General features: G+C 42.8%; 1 protein-coding gene across 1 annotated transcript in view; it reads left to right on the top strand.

Annotated features, from left to right (window-relative positions):
* Positions 1-16914, top strand: part of NFATC2 (nuclear factor of activated T cells 2) — a 168814-nt gene that overhangs the window by 70886 nt on the left and 81014 nt on the right. The window contains exon 6 of the mRNA XM_063146354.1: positions 13648-13788. Coding sequence (XP_063002424.1) covers positions 13648-13788 — 141 coding nt within the window. The remainder of the gene's footprint in view (positions 1-13647; positions 13789-16914) is intronic.

Below are 16914 nucleotides of genomic sequence, written 5' to 3'. Positions count from 1 at the left end.
GCCCCAGCAACGCTGGGGCTTGAGGAGTGTCTCCTCATCCCCCCCTCACCTGCAATGACCCTTCCATGGTCAGGCAAGCTGAATGCAGAGTAGGGCATCAGTGTCTATAGTGTTTAATAAATAAATAAAAATTATGTCCTTTAGGACCGCCTTTAAAAAATAATAATCCCTGGTGCACACCCTAATGAAACATGCCGTGCATGCCTATGGTAGGAGGACAGCAGCTGTCTGGTTGCAGATGGGTAATCCCCAGTCAGTGTCCAGTTTTTGGTTTTCTTGACCTTGAGATGACTCTCCTCAAGAGACAGTTCCTGTTGACCTAACTGGATTCATGAGCAGCAATGAACTCCTAGAATTGTCTAGACCTTTGTAAACATGGGCTGCATAACTGTTTGGCATATCCACCCCTGAGGGTCAGATGGAATTGGGGAAACCATTACAGGAATGGGAAGAGGTGGGCAGGATGGAGAAATAGATTCAATTCATCAAGCTTTTTAGTTTCTAGCCCTGCTTTTGAGGGCAGACATTCTTAAGAATAGAGCAAGCCAGCATGGTGTAGTGGTTAGAAAGTTGGACTGCGATTTGGGAGATCTGGGTTTTGTTACACATTCAGCCATGAAACTCACTGGTTGACTTTGGGCCAGTCACTGAGTCTAAGCCTGACCTACCTCACAGGACTGTAGTGATGACAAAATGGAGAGGAGGATCACGTACACCACCTTGGTCTCCCGGAAGGAAAGGCAGTATATAAATGTAACAAATGATAAACAAATAATAAGAGTATTCCAGTCTGGGGAGTATCAAAAAAGCAGCAGCGACATTCCAGATGTAATGTTGCTCAAACAGTGGTAATATGGCAGCCCATAGGTTGTAGCTGATACTGCTTGTGGGAGGGGAGCAATGAAGTGATTAAGCATGTGGCTAGCAGAGAAGGGCGGACAGCTACTGCTGCTTCTGTTTTTCTGATGGTAAGCTTCCCTTGACCTGCATTTTAAGAATTCCCCTTTCCCCAAATGACTGAAAATGCCTCCCCACTTTCCTGGCCTGCATTTTGAGCTCCTCTTGGGTTTGTGAATGAAGAGGGTTAAGCATATTCATACGGCCAGGTGGGATGCTACGGTAGGTCTCAGCCTCTGGCTGTGAAGTTCCTGGGTCCAAGCCCTATAAACCCCGATTGCTGATAAACATAAATGCAGCTGCTAGGATTAGAGAGAATTACAGTCCTTGCCCTATTAGATGTTGAGACTAATGGTTAATAGCAGCAGATGGACATTGCTTGGGCTTTGTATATACTGTGATACTGCAGGAGCACATAAGAAGCACAACGTGTGGCATTTGGTGTAGAAATCAGCTCGTTGAGAATTTCAACATTTATTTCTCTCTTTTAAAAACAAGTTTCTAGTCTTGTGGGTTGCAAAGGTATGCTTCAAAGTGTGTGGGCCAGAAGGATAGTTGAATAAGATTTCCAAGAGTTGTTGCTGGATCTTCAATGCTGTGCATAGCTTTGTCCCTTCCCATGATGAGCAAAAGAAGAATAAATTACATAAAACGGGAGTGATTGTGCAAATTTGCTTTATTTGTACACATTTAATCAGAATTCAGCATTTCGTAGTTCAAAATGTGGATTGCTTTGGTTCAGAATTTTGAGATTTGTTATACTGATTGCATCTACCCTGGCAGAGTGGATTTGATTTAAATCATGATTTAAATCACGATGTAAATCACTATTAAGAAAAACTCGATTTAATCATGTGACTCCCCCCCCCAAAAAGTGCACTGTATTCATTGAATTTTTTGAAACTTAGCACTTAAGAGGTAAGGGGTTGATTCTGTGTACATAGATTTGCAAAGAAACAATGGGATTGTGGTCTCTGCAGACACAAATTCACAGTTTTGAGAACTGTAAAACCAAACATCTGTGATAATATCTTCTAGATAGAAAAATTGCCCAATAATCTTTCAGAAACCGCTGGAAGAGCATGACATTGAGAATGGAGTAATGGAATTCATTTACCAAAAAATTTAAACATTGCATGAATATACAACCTCATGCTACATAATTAAAAACCAATCCTTATTTCATGACGAATAACCTTTGGACTATAATGTATCTTAAATAAAAAAAACTATCTTTAGATAGAGTTTTCCTCAAAAAGCATTTCATTAAAAAAAAAATCCGATTTAAATTAAAAAAATCTGATTTAAATTTTAAAAATCTATTTAAATAAAAAAAAATCTGATTTTTAAAATTTATTTTTTAAAAAAATCATTGATTTTTATCCACCCTGGGTACTGCCATAAAACGGTGTATGTTAACTTCCCTCTGACGTTTGCTCGACATGAAGGCATACATACTTCTGATGAGCTGGATGGACTGTTTACTCTTAACGAACTACTGGCTTTTGAGCCAGGGGCTTCCTGATCATGTGTAAGCCAGATGCCTCCATTTTGGCCCCTCACTCTTTCAATTCTGGGGATTGGGACGGGAGAAGAAAAACAGCAGAGTCCTGATAACTGCTGTTTCCTCCACTCCCTTTTCTCTTCTACTGCTGGCTGTAATGTAATTTTTGGCATGGGAGATCCGTAACATCTTGATTTGCAGGCAGTCAAATAAAATAAAGAAAGAAAATCCCCACTCGCCCCCAGTGCTATTAACGGGGCTGAAATGCTGTTTCAAGGCAAAAGTGAGTGTTTCGTTAGCATTTGCTTTCCTGCATTATGTCAGTGGCTGTTGCTATTGAAAGTAAACACCCCAACTGGATAAGTCAACAGTGTTATGTTTACACAGGGCTCATAAACTACAGTAGCTGTAGGTCTGCTTTATGGAGTGCCAGGCCCTGAGGGGAAGAGAAGGAATAGTGTGAAATAACAGGCCTACAATTCACCTATCCTGAGCTTTTAGAGGCGGTGAATTTAGCGGGGATTAATATAGCATGCAAAAGAAAATAAACTTACTCCATCTGTGCCAATGTATCTATTCCACACGACTCATTTTTGTATATGGAACACCAAATAGAGCAACATAACAACAGATACTGCTGCCCTTTTATTACCTTCTGGCATTTGGAAATTATGAACCTTGAAAATAGGATTTAAATTAAACGCTTCAAAATGGGTGGGCATATTTTGAAAGCATCAAAATAAAATTGAAATGACTTCTCAAAAGCCGGAAGACAATTCCCACGTCACAACATTATCAGATTCGAGGTTTCAGTATTATTATTTATTTCATCAATCGCAAGTCTCTTAGCGGTATCAGGCATTATAGGAGATGACATGATCAAGTAACTTCTGCATCCACGTAGCTTCCAGCTGTGCACTTTGACCAGAACTCTGGTTTAAAGTTGGATTGAAACTACTTTAGATATGCTGCTTTCTCCCCCCTGTGCTTGGATAGCAGTGTCTAAATTGCTGATAGAGAAGTCTTTATCAGCATCTGTGTAGCTTTATCTTTGATCCATCCACTTTTTCAGGAGCAGACTAGATGTGTTGGAGAGTTGTTGTTGTTGTTGTTGTTGTTAACAAACAGCCTGTGTAGGGAACCAATGGGAGCTTTCTTGCCATTGTAAATAGCAGGCGCGTGTCTCCCCCCACCCTGACAATTCTAGGACCGCAGCAGGGGTAAAGGTTTAAAACTCACCTCCCCACATCACAGTCCCAATCTGGCTCTTTGCACCACCAATTTGTTAAACAAAAACAACTATAAAGTGTCAAATTACATAATCAAAGTCATGTCTAGCTTGGCCTTCAGTGTCGTTGGAGATGGTGGAAGTTGTAGTCCAACACATCTGGAGGGTCCCAGGTTTTAGAAGGCTACTATAGATGGGAGAGTGCAAGAATGAGCTTTGGGCTCACATGCCTCTCCCAGTCGGTATAGAGATTCTGGTGTAAGATGGGCCTATTCACATAACTATTCATGTGCATATGTAGCCAGTGAATCCATTCTATGTGCTTCATGGGAGGGAGACCCCTGTAAATAGTTGTATTTGTGGCTTTTAGGAGTACAGCATTTTGTCAATGAGCTATGTCCATCCTATGCTTTTCTGTGACCAAGAGAAGAACATAAGAAGAGCCAAACCAAGGGTCCATCTAGTCCAGCACTGTGTTCATATAGTGGCCAACTAGCTGTCAACCAGGAACCCACAAGCAGGACACAGGTGCAGCAGCACTCTCCCGCCCATGTTCCCCAGCAACTGGTGTCTATAGGTTTACTGCCTCTGATACTGGAGGTAGCACAGAGCCACCAGGACTATTTGCCACTGATAGCCTTCTCTTCCAGGGATTTATCCAAACCCCTTTTGAACCATCCAAATTGGTGGCCATCACTACATGTTGTAGTAGCCAATTCCATGGTTTAACTCTGTGCTGTGTGAAGAAGTCTTTCCTTTTAGCTGTCCTGAATCCCCCACCAATCAGCTTTATGGGATGACCCTGGGTTCTAGAATGATGGGAGAGAAAGAAAAATGTCTCCCTATGCACATTCTGTACACCATGCATCATTTTGTACACCTCTATCAGGTCTCCCCTTAGCCTCGCTTTTTCCAACCTAAGATTTTTGAGAGAATTTCTGGATGGAATTCCTAACATAGGGGAGGCGGTGGAAGTTTCCTCTTCTTACTGATAGGGACAAATGTGACTCATAAGACAGCTCCCTTCGCATTGGTGGTGCAAAAGATTAGAATTAAAATTCATTGCTCAAAATGTGGTTAGGTATTACAGGGCCAACCCAATGTGTTTTATTATTTTATTATTAGTTTGCTTTACACATTGTAAACTTTTATAGTTGGTTTTATGTTTTAGTTTGTATATTGTACATTGCTTGCTGAATTGGAAGCTTAAAATTTCTCTCCCTGTTCAACAATGGTCAATGAGCCCAAGTAAATAACTGAGATTAATTTACTAACTGACTTCAGAGGAGAGTGGGGCAGCCTGATCCTCAGTCCTGTGCCCTGCTGCATGTAGGACCTACTCACAGGGCTAAAATACAAACTGCACCTTGGACTGAACACTGAGGGCGTTGCTAGACGTACCGGGTGTTCCGTCGTTGAGGAGCGGTGAAAGCGGCTTTTCCCGTTCAGCCGTGACGCCTCATCATCCACACCTGCCTTCGATTTATGGCGGAAGTTTGCGCCGGTTGTGCTGCTGCCGCCGCGAGCACGGTTGCGCAGCCACACCGGCCTGAATGCCGCGGCTTTTTTTTTCGCTCGCTGCACGGTTTGCGCACGTCCGAAAGACCGCAAACTTGCGCAGCCGTCAGCGATGCCGCCGCCGGCCCTGGCGGCGGCAGCGGCGGCAGTGCCAGTGCCAGCCGAAGTGCTGCTGGTGCTGTTGAGGGTCAACATTGATGCGCTCACTTCCTGATGGGGGTCGTGGCGGGTGTCATATGACCCGAGGTCAATCGTCTGCATGGCCACTCTGTGCCTACATCTCCCATCATGCCTCTGAGGTGTCGGCGGCGATGACCGCCTCTGTGCCCTGTGCCCCATCCCAAGGAGCCAACCCACATCTGGCCGTAGCCATGGCAGCAGCCCACAAACAGCTCTGCCCTCTGCCAGCCTGCAGCGTACAGCACCGCCATTATGCGGCCACGGTAGCTGCCCACCGCAAGGAGTCACCAGCCACTTTTGCGGTCCTCCGTTCCTGCGCAAACTGTCACTGGGGAAATAAAAAAAAAAAGCCGCTCCGCCGCGCTGCCCCAGCTGCCGGACTGCGCGCAAATGGCGGAGGCGGCTTGACCGAAGCCGCTGACCACTCCCCCTTAGCACGCCTTTTCCTGACCAGTGCCGACCGCAGTGACCTCACATCCTCCCACACGTACTCCGAATTACCGCGGGACAGCAGGAAAAGGCGCACTACAACTCACTTTTTTAAAGTCGGGAGAAAGAGGCTTCACCGCAGGATAACGGCGGATCCTCGTGAACGTCATCTGGAAGCCTCGACGTGGCTGCGGAAGGTAACGCGCGCTAGAGCCTCGTCTAGTAACGCCCTGAGAAAACTTCCTAATTGATTTGTCGCCTGTCAAATAGCTAGGGTGATATCAAATAGGGTGATATCCCGGGGATCGTCCCTGTGTGCCCACATGATGCACAGGGGATCCTGGGAGCAGGGAGGGATGATCCCTCCCTTTCCCCGGGATATCACCCTACCCTTTTTTCACGGCTTTTCTGCGGTCTCGGGATGAACCCAAGACTGCGGAAAGTGTGATTCACCTTCGCGATTTGTCCCGGCTCCTCGTGAGTAACTGTGAGGAGCCAGGTGCCCATCAGGGGTGGGGTGGGAGGAGCAGGGAATTATTATTTTTTTAAAAGTTACTGTTTTCCAGACAAGCGCATGTGCACTCATTCTCCTTTAAAAACTAAAACAAAATGGTGGTCGCAATGTCGCATGCCGTGTGTAACCGAGGGCGATGATCTCACAATCATGAAATCGTGAGATCGTCACCCTTTCACCCCCTCGTCTAACCATGTCCTTAGAGAAACAGATATGTTTCCAGTCTGGAGATTTTTTAGAGAAGGAGCTGAATATGCATTTGCTGCTTTGGTTCTCCTAATGGTAGAACCTCTGGCCTGTTTAAACTTTGGAAAGTCCAAGAGGCAGCTGGACAGCCATCTGTCAGGGATGCTTTAGGGTGGATTCCTGCATTGAGCAGGGGGTTGGACTCGATGGCCTTGTAGGCCCCTTCCAACTCTGCTATTCTATGATTCTATGACTCTATGAAATAGGGCTTAGCCCAATGGTAGAGCCGATGCTTTGCCTGTAAAAAGTTCCAGGTTCAATCCCTGGCATCTCTTAAGTCTCCACAGGCTGGAAGAGAACATCCATGAGCCATATTGGGACCATGTGCCAGAAGTTCCCCACCACTGCTCTAGAAGGTCCCTGATTCAATTCCCCACATCTCCAATCTAAAAGGATCAGTTAGACCAACCTCTCTGAATCTATGGAGAGCTACAGCCACACAGAGCCACAGTCAACAATGGGCTAAATGGAGCAATAGTCTGACTCAGTCAAAGGCTGCTCTCTCAAAGAAGTAGCAGGACTTTAGTTTCCTCTGAGTAAATATGGCTAGGGTTATACCATGAGGCAGCTTTATGCGTTCTTGTGCGTATAGTTGTAACTTGCAGGTCCCGCACATAGAAATCTTCCCATTGCTATTTTATTAGCCTTTAAAAAAGAAAGAAAGAAAGAAGAAGCTGTTATTCTTGTAATGATCTGTCTGGTATACTGTGCATGTATTTGCATACTGCTCTTCATCATAAGATTTTAGGACAGTTTGCAGTAATAAAACAGAAGCAATGGCATAAAAACTCAACACAGGACATCATTAGAACATCAGAATTATTTTATTTATTTTAAGGAGCAAAGAACAAACAAACCACAGATTAGAGTGCAATTCTATGCATGTCTACTCAAACATACGTTTCATTAAGTTCAATGGAGCTTACTTTGAGGTAAGTGTGTATGGGATTACAGTTTAAAATGTTTTAAGTTTATATAGTCTTAAAAGGCCTGGGAGAATAAAAAGATCTTTGTCTGATGCTAAAAAGACAGCAGCATTGGCACCTGGTGAGTCCCCTTGTGGGCAGAGTTCCCCAGTGAAGCACCACAATTGAAATTACCTTTTCTTCCATCCCCAGTCCCCTTACCTCCAATGGCAGGTCCCTTGAAGGAAAGCTTGGCAGGTAACTTCCATATACAAGCAAGTTGATGTGGGAGCAAATATTCCTTGAGGTACCTGGGTCCCAAGCTGCATAGGAGCAGCCTTTCCTAACATGGCACCCACCCACACCCCAGATGGTTTGCACTACAATTCCCATCCAGACCAGACATTATGGCCAGTGGTCATGGATTATGGGTAGTCCAAGACAACTGGAGGGCATCACATTGGGGAAGGCTGGTGTAAGGACTTTATAGCATCTTGAATTTAATGAATAGTATCTTGCATTGAGGTTGGGAATGGACCAAGAGCCATGGAGCTCTTTCAAGTCCAACATGATATGTTATTGGCGACCAGTGCCAGATAGAATTCTGGCAGCTGAATTCCCTACTAACCGCAGTTTCAAAGTGGTCTTCAAGAGTATATATAATGCATTACAGTAGTATAAATGGTAAGTCATCACCTCATGATGAACCATGACCAGACGATCCCTGCCCAAGAGAGGTTGCAGTCGGCAGACCAGTCTAAGCTGGTGAAAGGCACCCTGAGCCACTGACAACCCCATGGGCCTCCAGTGACAAAGCTACATCTAGGAATATTCCAAATCTGCAAACATGATCTTTCATGGGGAGTGCAACTCCATTCAAAACAGGTTGAACAGCAGTTCTTCAAACAGAAGGACTTCTGGTTAAACAATAATCTTGATTCAGGAAACTATTTTATTAGGTGAACTTAAGCTTTTAAAACAGAATGTACATATTCGAGGTACATTTGTCAAGCTACATTGAAACTCCCCTTAGAAATGTCCAGTCTCAGAGTCATCTCAGCAGAAAGACTCTCAAATACAGCATTTAAATCTTATTTTCTCTTGAATGGTGTAGATGGATTGGAGGGGGGGTTAGATATCATTTACTAACTCAAGTTTTCAGAACTATAAATCTCCTGTTAGTGGTAAATCCAATTATGAACTCATCAGGAACTTGACTGTTTACAAAGAGTGATTAATCATACAAGCCATGTGGAAGAAATAAGCAACTTCTGTGAAAGTAATCTCAATATATACTACTGGCAGCCGTGTGGGCCAGCTGCATGAATAATAAACTATGAAGTGCCCTAAATTAAAAAGAGCAAACTAAATTGTGGGAATGATTAATCGTGATAAGCACTGAAGTGTATTTTGGAAAGTACTTATTGAAAAGTAAATTTTTGCTCACCCAGCAAATGGCTTTTGGAAAGCCTCAACCAATCGAGAATTAATAGAGATTGTGCTAGTGTTTGTTTGTTTGTTGAAACTTAGCACACATATATTGCGATGTAGAATTCTATCGATTTGTGAGTTTTCGTGCATACCTCAAGGCTTTCTCCCAAAGTATAATCTTTGGAAGCCTACTTTGTGATCATCTTACAGTATTAAACCCTCTAGAAGTACTACGAAGTTGTCCAGATGGACACAAATGAGTAGGATACAGATAGTAGAACACCTGTCTTGCATACGAATGGCCCAGATTTGATACCAGGTATCTCTGAAAAATCTCTGGCAGCAGGATTGGGAAAGACGTCTGCCAAAAATCTTTGGAAAGGGGGTGCCGCTCAAATGAGCCAACAACTGGTCTTGTTTGACCACTACTTACACTAAGTATAAATTAGCTTTGTATATTCAAACCTGAGTATGCACAGTTTCCATGTGAATGTACAAGAATCAGTCCTCAAAATGTATAACACAGTTTTTTTTCTGGTAGAGATGGATGGATCAGTCTATTTCCAGCCTGTGTCAGTTTCACAAGAGTTTGAAACCATTTTCTGTGATTTTTTAAAAAATGCATGGAAATTCACATTTAAATTATATGGCTTTTCTCCCTAAAATATGTATTTTTGTACACATTTTCTCCAGAAATATGCATTTTTGTATGCATTTCACCATAAAATATGCATTTTTGTACACATTTTCCCTTAAGATATGCAATTTTGTATTTATTTATTTTTGAGCTGGGAACAGCATTACAAAATTCTGAGAAGTATTCAGTATCCCAATCTGCATATTCGTTCAGGAAGCATGAATTAAGTGGCAACAAACATGTAGACAGGGGTGATCTGGTGGACATTGTTTACTTGGATTTCCAAAAGGCTTTTGATAAAGTCCCCCACCAAAGACTCCTGAATAAACTTAGTAGACATGGAATAGAGGAGAGGTCCTCTTATGGATCAGTAACTGGTTAAAGAACAGAAAGCAGAGAGTAGGAATAAATGGTCAATTCTCCCAATGGAGGGAAGTAAATAGTGGGGTCCCACAGGGATCGGTATTGGGACCAATTCTTTTCAACTTGTTCATAAATGATCTTGAATTAGGAGTGAGCTTTGAAGTGGCCAAGTTTGCTGATGACACCAAATTATTTAAGGTTGTTAAAACACAAAGGGATTGCGAAGAGCTCCAAAGGGATCTCTCTAAGCTGGGAGAGTGATCATCCAAATAACAGAAGCAGTTTAATGTAAGCAAGTGTAAGGTGATGCATGTTGGGGCAAAAAAAGCCCCAATTTCAATAATAATAATAATAATAATAATAATAATAATAATAATATATTTATTTATTTGTTACCCACCTCTCCCTCCGGATCGAGGTGGGGCACAACACAAATAAAAACACCACAAAGTACATAAAACTAATTCAAACATTTAAAACCAGTGCATCATTAAAAGCAGCACACCATTAAAAAGGCATCTTTTTAACCTAATGGGATCTGAGCTGGCGGTGACCGAACAAGAAAGAGATCTTGGGATTGTGGTGGAGAGCTTGATGAAAATGTCCACCCAGTGTGCAGCCGCTGTAAAGAAGGCAAACTCCATGTTAGGCATTATAAGAAAAGGAGTTGAGAATAAAATGGCCAGCCTTTATACAAATCTATGGTGCGACCACACTTAGATTACTGAGTACAGTTCTGGTCACCACACCTAAAAAAGGATATCATAGAGCTGGAAAAAGTGCAGAAAAGGGCAACTAAAATGACTAAGGGGTTGGAGCATCTCCTCTATGAGGGAAGGTTACAACAACTGGGATTGTTTAGCTTGGAAAAAAGGAGGCTAAGGAGAGACATGATAGAAGTGTACAAAATGATGCATGGTATGGAGAATGTGGATAGGGAGACATTTTTCTCCCTCTCTCAAAATACTAGAACCTGGGGTCATCCCGTGAAGCTGATTGGTGAGAGATTCAGGACAAATAAAATGAAGTACTTCTTCACACAGCACATAGTTAAATTATAGAACTCACTACCATAAGATGTGATGGCTTTAAAAGGGGGTTGGATAAATTCCCGGAGGCAAAAGCTATCAATGCCTACTAGCCCTGATGGTTGTGTGCTATCTCCAGTATTCGAGGCAGTAATCCTGTGTGCACCAGTTGCTGGGGAACATGGGTGGGAGGGTGCTGTTGCACCATGTTCTGCTTTGCTGTTCCTTGGCCGATGGCTGGTTGGCCCCTGTGTGAACAGAGTGCTGGACTAGATGGACCCTTGGTCTGATCCAGCATGGCTCTTCTTATGTTCTTATGTTAAGTCAGTTCACTTAAAAATGTGGACTGAACAAAATTCTCCATCCCTGTTTTCTAGTAGCCACTAAAAGTAACTTGACGCCTGTTATGCAGCCACTCACCTCCTAATCTAGTGCTCATTTCTTCTTCATGGTTTACCATTCTGCAGTTGCTGCTTTTTTAAAAAAAAAATCTTGCCCTGATTGAACCTGCACATGAAGAACAGGTCATATGACTTGTTAGGCATCATTTTTCATGCTGCTACGGATCTGTGAAATGTGGGCTGAGTAGAGGTGTGCACAAGGGAGGATTTGGGTCACAGCAAAGCATTTAGACAGCCCATGTGCCATGGTCATAGTTCGAGCAGGAGTAGTATAAAATGCCCAACCACTTGCAGAGAGGCTGTGTGAATTGGTTGATAGTCAAAGGTTCATCACCTTTCAAAATAAATTTCTTTCTCCATTCCATCTCCATCCCCAAAATACGATGAAAAAGCAAACTGTTAAATAAGTTAAACTGTTGAACAGAATTCTCTGGAGACTTTCATGATAGGATTGGGATGTCTGTGGAGGAGTTTGAATTCAGGTCCTGAACTCCTAGGTCACTTAACCTAAACAGTTGCCCTAGAGACACATCTGGACCAGTCAAAGGAAAGGATGTGATCCTTTCCAGCTGTTGCAGTTGTGGGGGAAGAATTCTCAAGTGCAACTCTTCTGTCTCATACAGCTTATGATTACAAGGGATAGATACTATGTGCTTCTACTGAGCTCCATGCATTTTTGTGTGCAATGATGCTCTGTAAGGCATTCTTACGGAACCGTACTTGTCATAGCGTGAGCTTTGTCTCCTTAAGAGAGCAGGACACTTGCTGAGGGAAGGGTATGTTCTCCCCAGTTTCTCAGTGCACAGATGGCACATCTTGACTAGACCAAACCAGGAGGTAGACAACTGTTATTCATTGTGTTTACTGTGGGTGAGTAAAAAAACTGTGCCCCTGTTCAGGCAACACGCTAAGCCATGGTGGTTAAGCATTTTGACCTAAGGATTATGGCTTAGCGTGTCATGTGAACCATGGTGGCTACATAACCATGGTTTAAACATGCTCACTAACCATGCAAAATGGTTAGGAGCCTAACCATGGTTTAGAGTGTTGTCTGAACAGGCCCAGCAGAGTCCCAGTGACAAGAAGGTGGATTGGATGTACCCATTAAGTAAGGTTCTATGCATGAATGCTTTATGTGCAGGGTTTGGTCTACATAGCTTTGATTTCTGGTGGCTATTCAGTGAACTCTGTGAAACTAGGGATTTCCATCATTTATTTTGAATGTATTCGTGAAATCCAGCTCCCCTTCTATATTGGCTCTCCTAACTACAGTCTGGTAATGTTGTCTCTACCTCCTGAATTGGCTTTTCCAGTAAAGGCAGGATCACAAAATTCTGCATAGAACTCTTTGATTAATTCCTTTTTCTTCTTCTTTTTGGTACACTTTGTAAGAGATGCCTCAAATTCATTGTAAGCAGATATAGTTGTCTTTTTCTCAAGCTGTGAGGTTTCCTCCAGCCAATCCCCCCATCCTCCTGCAGCTTAGCTCCCAGGCACCCTGCACTTCCAGGGGCTCAAAGGGGAAACACATACACACACATGCAAGCCCCCAGCACAGAGCCAAAGAAACAGTAATGGCTAAGGGAGCAGAATGAAGCTGTGACATGCATACATAATTCCCAACCACCGGTATTGGGGGAGAGGGTTTGTCCCCCTTTGATGGACATAATTTTCAAGGTCATATGCTTTTGTATCTCATTCTAAGGGTTTCCCTGGATAGGCTGAAACTTTTGTTTTGTGGTGGGTGGGCTTGTCCCCCCCCCGAAAGTGATTTGCATGGGACCACTCTAGTTCAGCATTAGAAGGAATGATTCATTCACATAAAATACATATATCTATGTACATAAGCTAGAGGACAAAGTTATGGGGATTGGACACTTCCCTGCTACCCAGATGGTTCAAAAACCCTTCATATTTCAGCTTGGAATGAGTTATGCTTTAGTTCTGTTTAAAGGAATTCAGGTTATCCACTGGAATCCAATCTGCAGGTGGTATATTGAAGGTTCCAGGATTGTAGTGTACTTGCACTCGAATATTTGGCCATTGATTTGGAAACAGACATGGGTGGATTCCAGCTCATTCAGCCGAGTTCTCCTTTGTCAGGGACAAGAAGTAAGGCCAGCACAGCTGAAGCATTGGAGCCAGCTCCCAAATATTTCCAAATAAAAATGCTTTGAGTATAAGTTTTATTTTTCCTCCTCCTTTTTCTTTTTCAGCCCTAAATTTAGCCACATGGAGAAGTTCCTTTGGCGGACAGGGGATGGTAATAGTGACAAAATAGAACCTGTGGGTAGTTCTGAAATTTCCTGTTTAAAAAAGAAAGAAAGAAAGATTTGATTTCAATCTTGTCTTTATTTTGTCCACAGCCCAACGCTCCGCTCATGAACTTCCGATGGTTGAGAGGCAAGATGTCGATAGTTGCCTAGTTTATGGTGGACAACAGATGATCTTAACTGGCCAGAATTTTACAGCAGAATCTAAGGTTGTGTTCACAGAGAAGACCCCAGGTATGCTATTCGTTGCATTATTTCTCTAATCTGGCTGATCAAAGAGAGACATGACTTGCAGGACTGGGTGCTAAAAGCAGTTATCCAAATGGGGCGAGCAAGGAAACTCTTTTATCTTCCCATGAAGCCAATCAGCGAGGTGCTGTGATCAACTGGCATTGACTGTCCCAGGGCCAGGGCACCAATCAGGAGCAAGGGGTGATGCTCAACACTGCTCTGGTGCTCCTCTGCCCTCCTCCCACCAACCAGTTAGCTCATCTGCTCATGTCTGGGACAGTCCAACACAGTACTAATGCTGCATCTGGGATCCTGTGAAGGTAGGATTTCCTTATCACCAGAGGTAGGTTGACAAGGTGTGAGCCCTGAGAATAAAGCCACTGCTTCTGCTGCAAACATCATGCACAAATGCTGATCCCTTCAACCATTGCCCTGCTTTGTCCCTTGTACTTAGTGTGGGGTGACCATATGAAAAGGAGGACAGGGCTCCTGTATCTTTAACAGTTGCATAGAAAAGGGAATTTCAGCAGGTGTCATTTGTATAGATGGAGAACCTGGTGAAATACCCTCTTCATCACAACAGTTAAAGCTGCAGGAACTATACTAGAGTGACCAGATTTAAAAGAGGGGAGGGCACCTGGATCTTTAACTGTTGTGATGAAGAGGGAATTTCACCAGGTTCCCCATATATACAAATGACACCTGCTGAAATTTCCTTTTCAATACAACTGTTAAAGATACAGTCCTGGTTTTCATAGGGTCACCCTAACTTAGTGGAATCATCTCCTCTCCATTCATGCCCTAGTGCCCTGTGCAATTAAGGTTAAGCAGAGGCTTTATTGTTTGTGGGCCAAAAGGAGTTTATAACAGTATAGGGCAGGTTAGCAAAATGTAACACGAACATCTAATAGGAGACAATTTACGATATGCAAGATTGTGTGGGTATTGGAATTCAGCCCTTGCTTATTACGTTGATCACATGAGTAACCCTGTAAAGAATGGGCTACATGTCAGTCAAGTCAGTCCTGTAAATATGACATAAATTATAAGGTACACTTTTTTTGCTTACATCTCCTCATGTAACTCTGTGCAAGAATTTCATCCAAAGTAACCTGAAGGCTCTTGGGAAATAAATACTTAAAGAATATTGATGTGTTGTGGCTGCTTCAGAAAATAGAACCTTTGATGAGCAGCAGACAGAAATGGAACCATGCCTAAGAACAATGTTGATATGTAGAAGTGCTGTAATGATCATGCTTCAATGATGGGCAATTTAAAATTAGTTTTCATTGTGACATATTATATCATCTGTCTGTATTGCAAAAACAGTGGCAGGCTTTTGATCCTTTAAAGATCACTGAAGCAAAGCAATACTGAGAGCCAGTGTGGTGTAGTGGTTAAAGTGTTGGACTGGGACTTGGGAGATCCAGGTTCTAGTCCCCACTTGACCATGAAGTTCTCTGGGTGTCTTTGGGCCAGTCACTGGCCTAACCTACCTCACAAGGTTGTTTTGAAGATAATATTGAGAGGAGAACGATGTGAGCCACCTTGGGTTCCTTGCGAGAGGAAAAAAGGCAGGGTATAAATGTAATAATAATAAAAAATAAAAATATTCAGCCTGTGCAATTTTACCCAGTACTGTAACAGCACATTGGAAGAAGCCCTGCTTCTGGGAATTTTCACTTTGTGTTGAAAAGGAAAGAAGTACAATGCAAAGTGAAGGTTTTTCAAATAGTAGCTCCACTATACTGTTTTTCTAAATGCATGAGTCATTTAGAGAGAACTGACCAACGATTGCTACCTGAGATAAAGGCCTGCTTTTAACAAAACTTTATTAGTGTAAATCCCTGGTCAGCAAGTAGTTTGTTTTTGAGACGAGATTAGAAGGGTCTTCCCTCCTCCCACAAATGGCCAACTTGCTACACCCATTGCTATAACTACTGTTCCTTCCATATCTCTGTTTACCAGGGTGACCCTATGAAAAGGAGGACAGGGCTCCTGTATCTTTAACAGTTGTATAGAAAAGGGAATTTCAGCAGGTGTTATTTGTTTGCATGCAGTACCTGGTGAAATTCCCTCTTCATCACAACAGTTAAAGCTTCAGGAGACCTGCCCTCTTTTGTATCTGGTCCCTCTACGAAAGGGGACAGGGGTCCTGCATCTTTAACTGTTGTGATGCAGAGGGAATTTCAACAGATGCTGAATGCATACAAATAACATCTGCTGAAACTCCCTTTTGTATACCACTGTTAAAGATACAGGAGCCCTGTCCTCCTTTTCATATGGTCACCCTACATTTTACACTACTGCAACCTGCAGGATCAGAGAGCCAAATTTGGCCCAGGGGCTATCAGTTGTTTAGAGTAAAAGACCATAGACTTGCCTCATTGGATTATCTTTAGTCCTCCTTCGCTTTGCATTCATTGTGGCCTGCTAGGAATAACTGAAGCTCGTCTTTGATTTCTGACCTGAATCATACCTGACCTCAAAAAAAAAAAAAAAAAAAAAATCTAAAAAAAGATCTAAAAAAATAAAACATCTTCAGCTTGGACTCATTGTTTTCAGTAGGTTAAGCAGCTCACAAGTTCAAACAATGGCATTCAAAGAATACAGCCTATTTCATTCACATGCAGTTATAAAATAGTTACCTCTAAGGCTCTGATTCATTTTGATAGTAATAGTTGCTGCCTCCAACTTTGTAATCGCAGGGACTGGCTCCATTTAGAGGTGTACCACAGGATCCTCACATGCATTCGGGTCTTTTAACCTTAGAAGAAGATGAAGAAGCTTACCCTTGTGCCCAATATGCCACATTGGAAACTGATTCTGAAACTCTATCTCTTGTACAAAGCAGCCTCCGGTGCGGTATGGGCAGCTGCTATTTTTAAAAAAGGAAGTTGAAAGCCTCATTGTGCCTGTGTGGGTCTGTGTGCGTGCACAGAGATGCATGCGTAATGGAGGCTGCTGGATAGGAACCTTAGACCTGGCTTTCTTGCATTTATGTGGATCAGGAAGTGCCATTGTAATGTTTACTTAAGGTAGCTTTGCAAAAGTCCAAAACAGTACAAAAAAGTCTTTTTGTACTGGCCTACAAAAAGGTTAACCAGCCTGTCTGCCCATACATACCCA

Source organism: Elgaria multicarinata, chromosome 1, assembly GCF_023053635.1.
Source record: "Elgaria multicarinata webbii isolate HBS135686 ecotype San Diego chromosome 1, rElgMul1.1.pri, whole genome shotgun sequence".
Classification (NCBI taxonomy): Eukaryota; Metazoa; Chordata; class Lepidosauria; order Squamata; family Anguidae; genus Elgaria; species Elgaria multicarinata.
The sequence above is the reverse complement of the archived record's forward strand: the minus strand, read 5'-3'. Positions and strand labels throughout refer to the sequence as shown.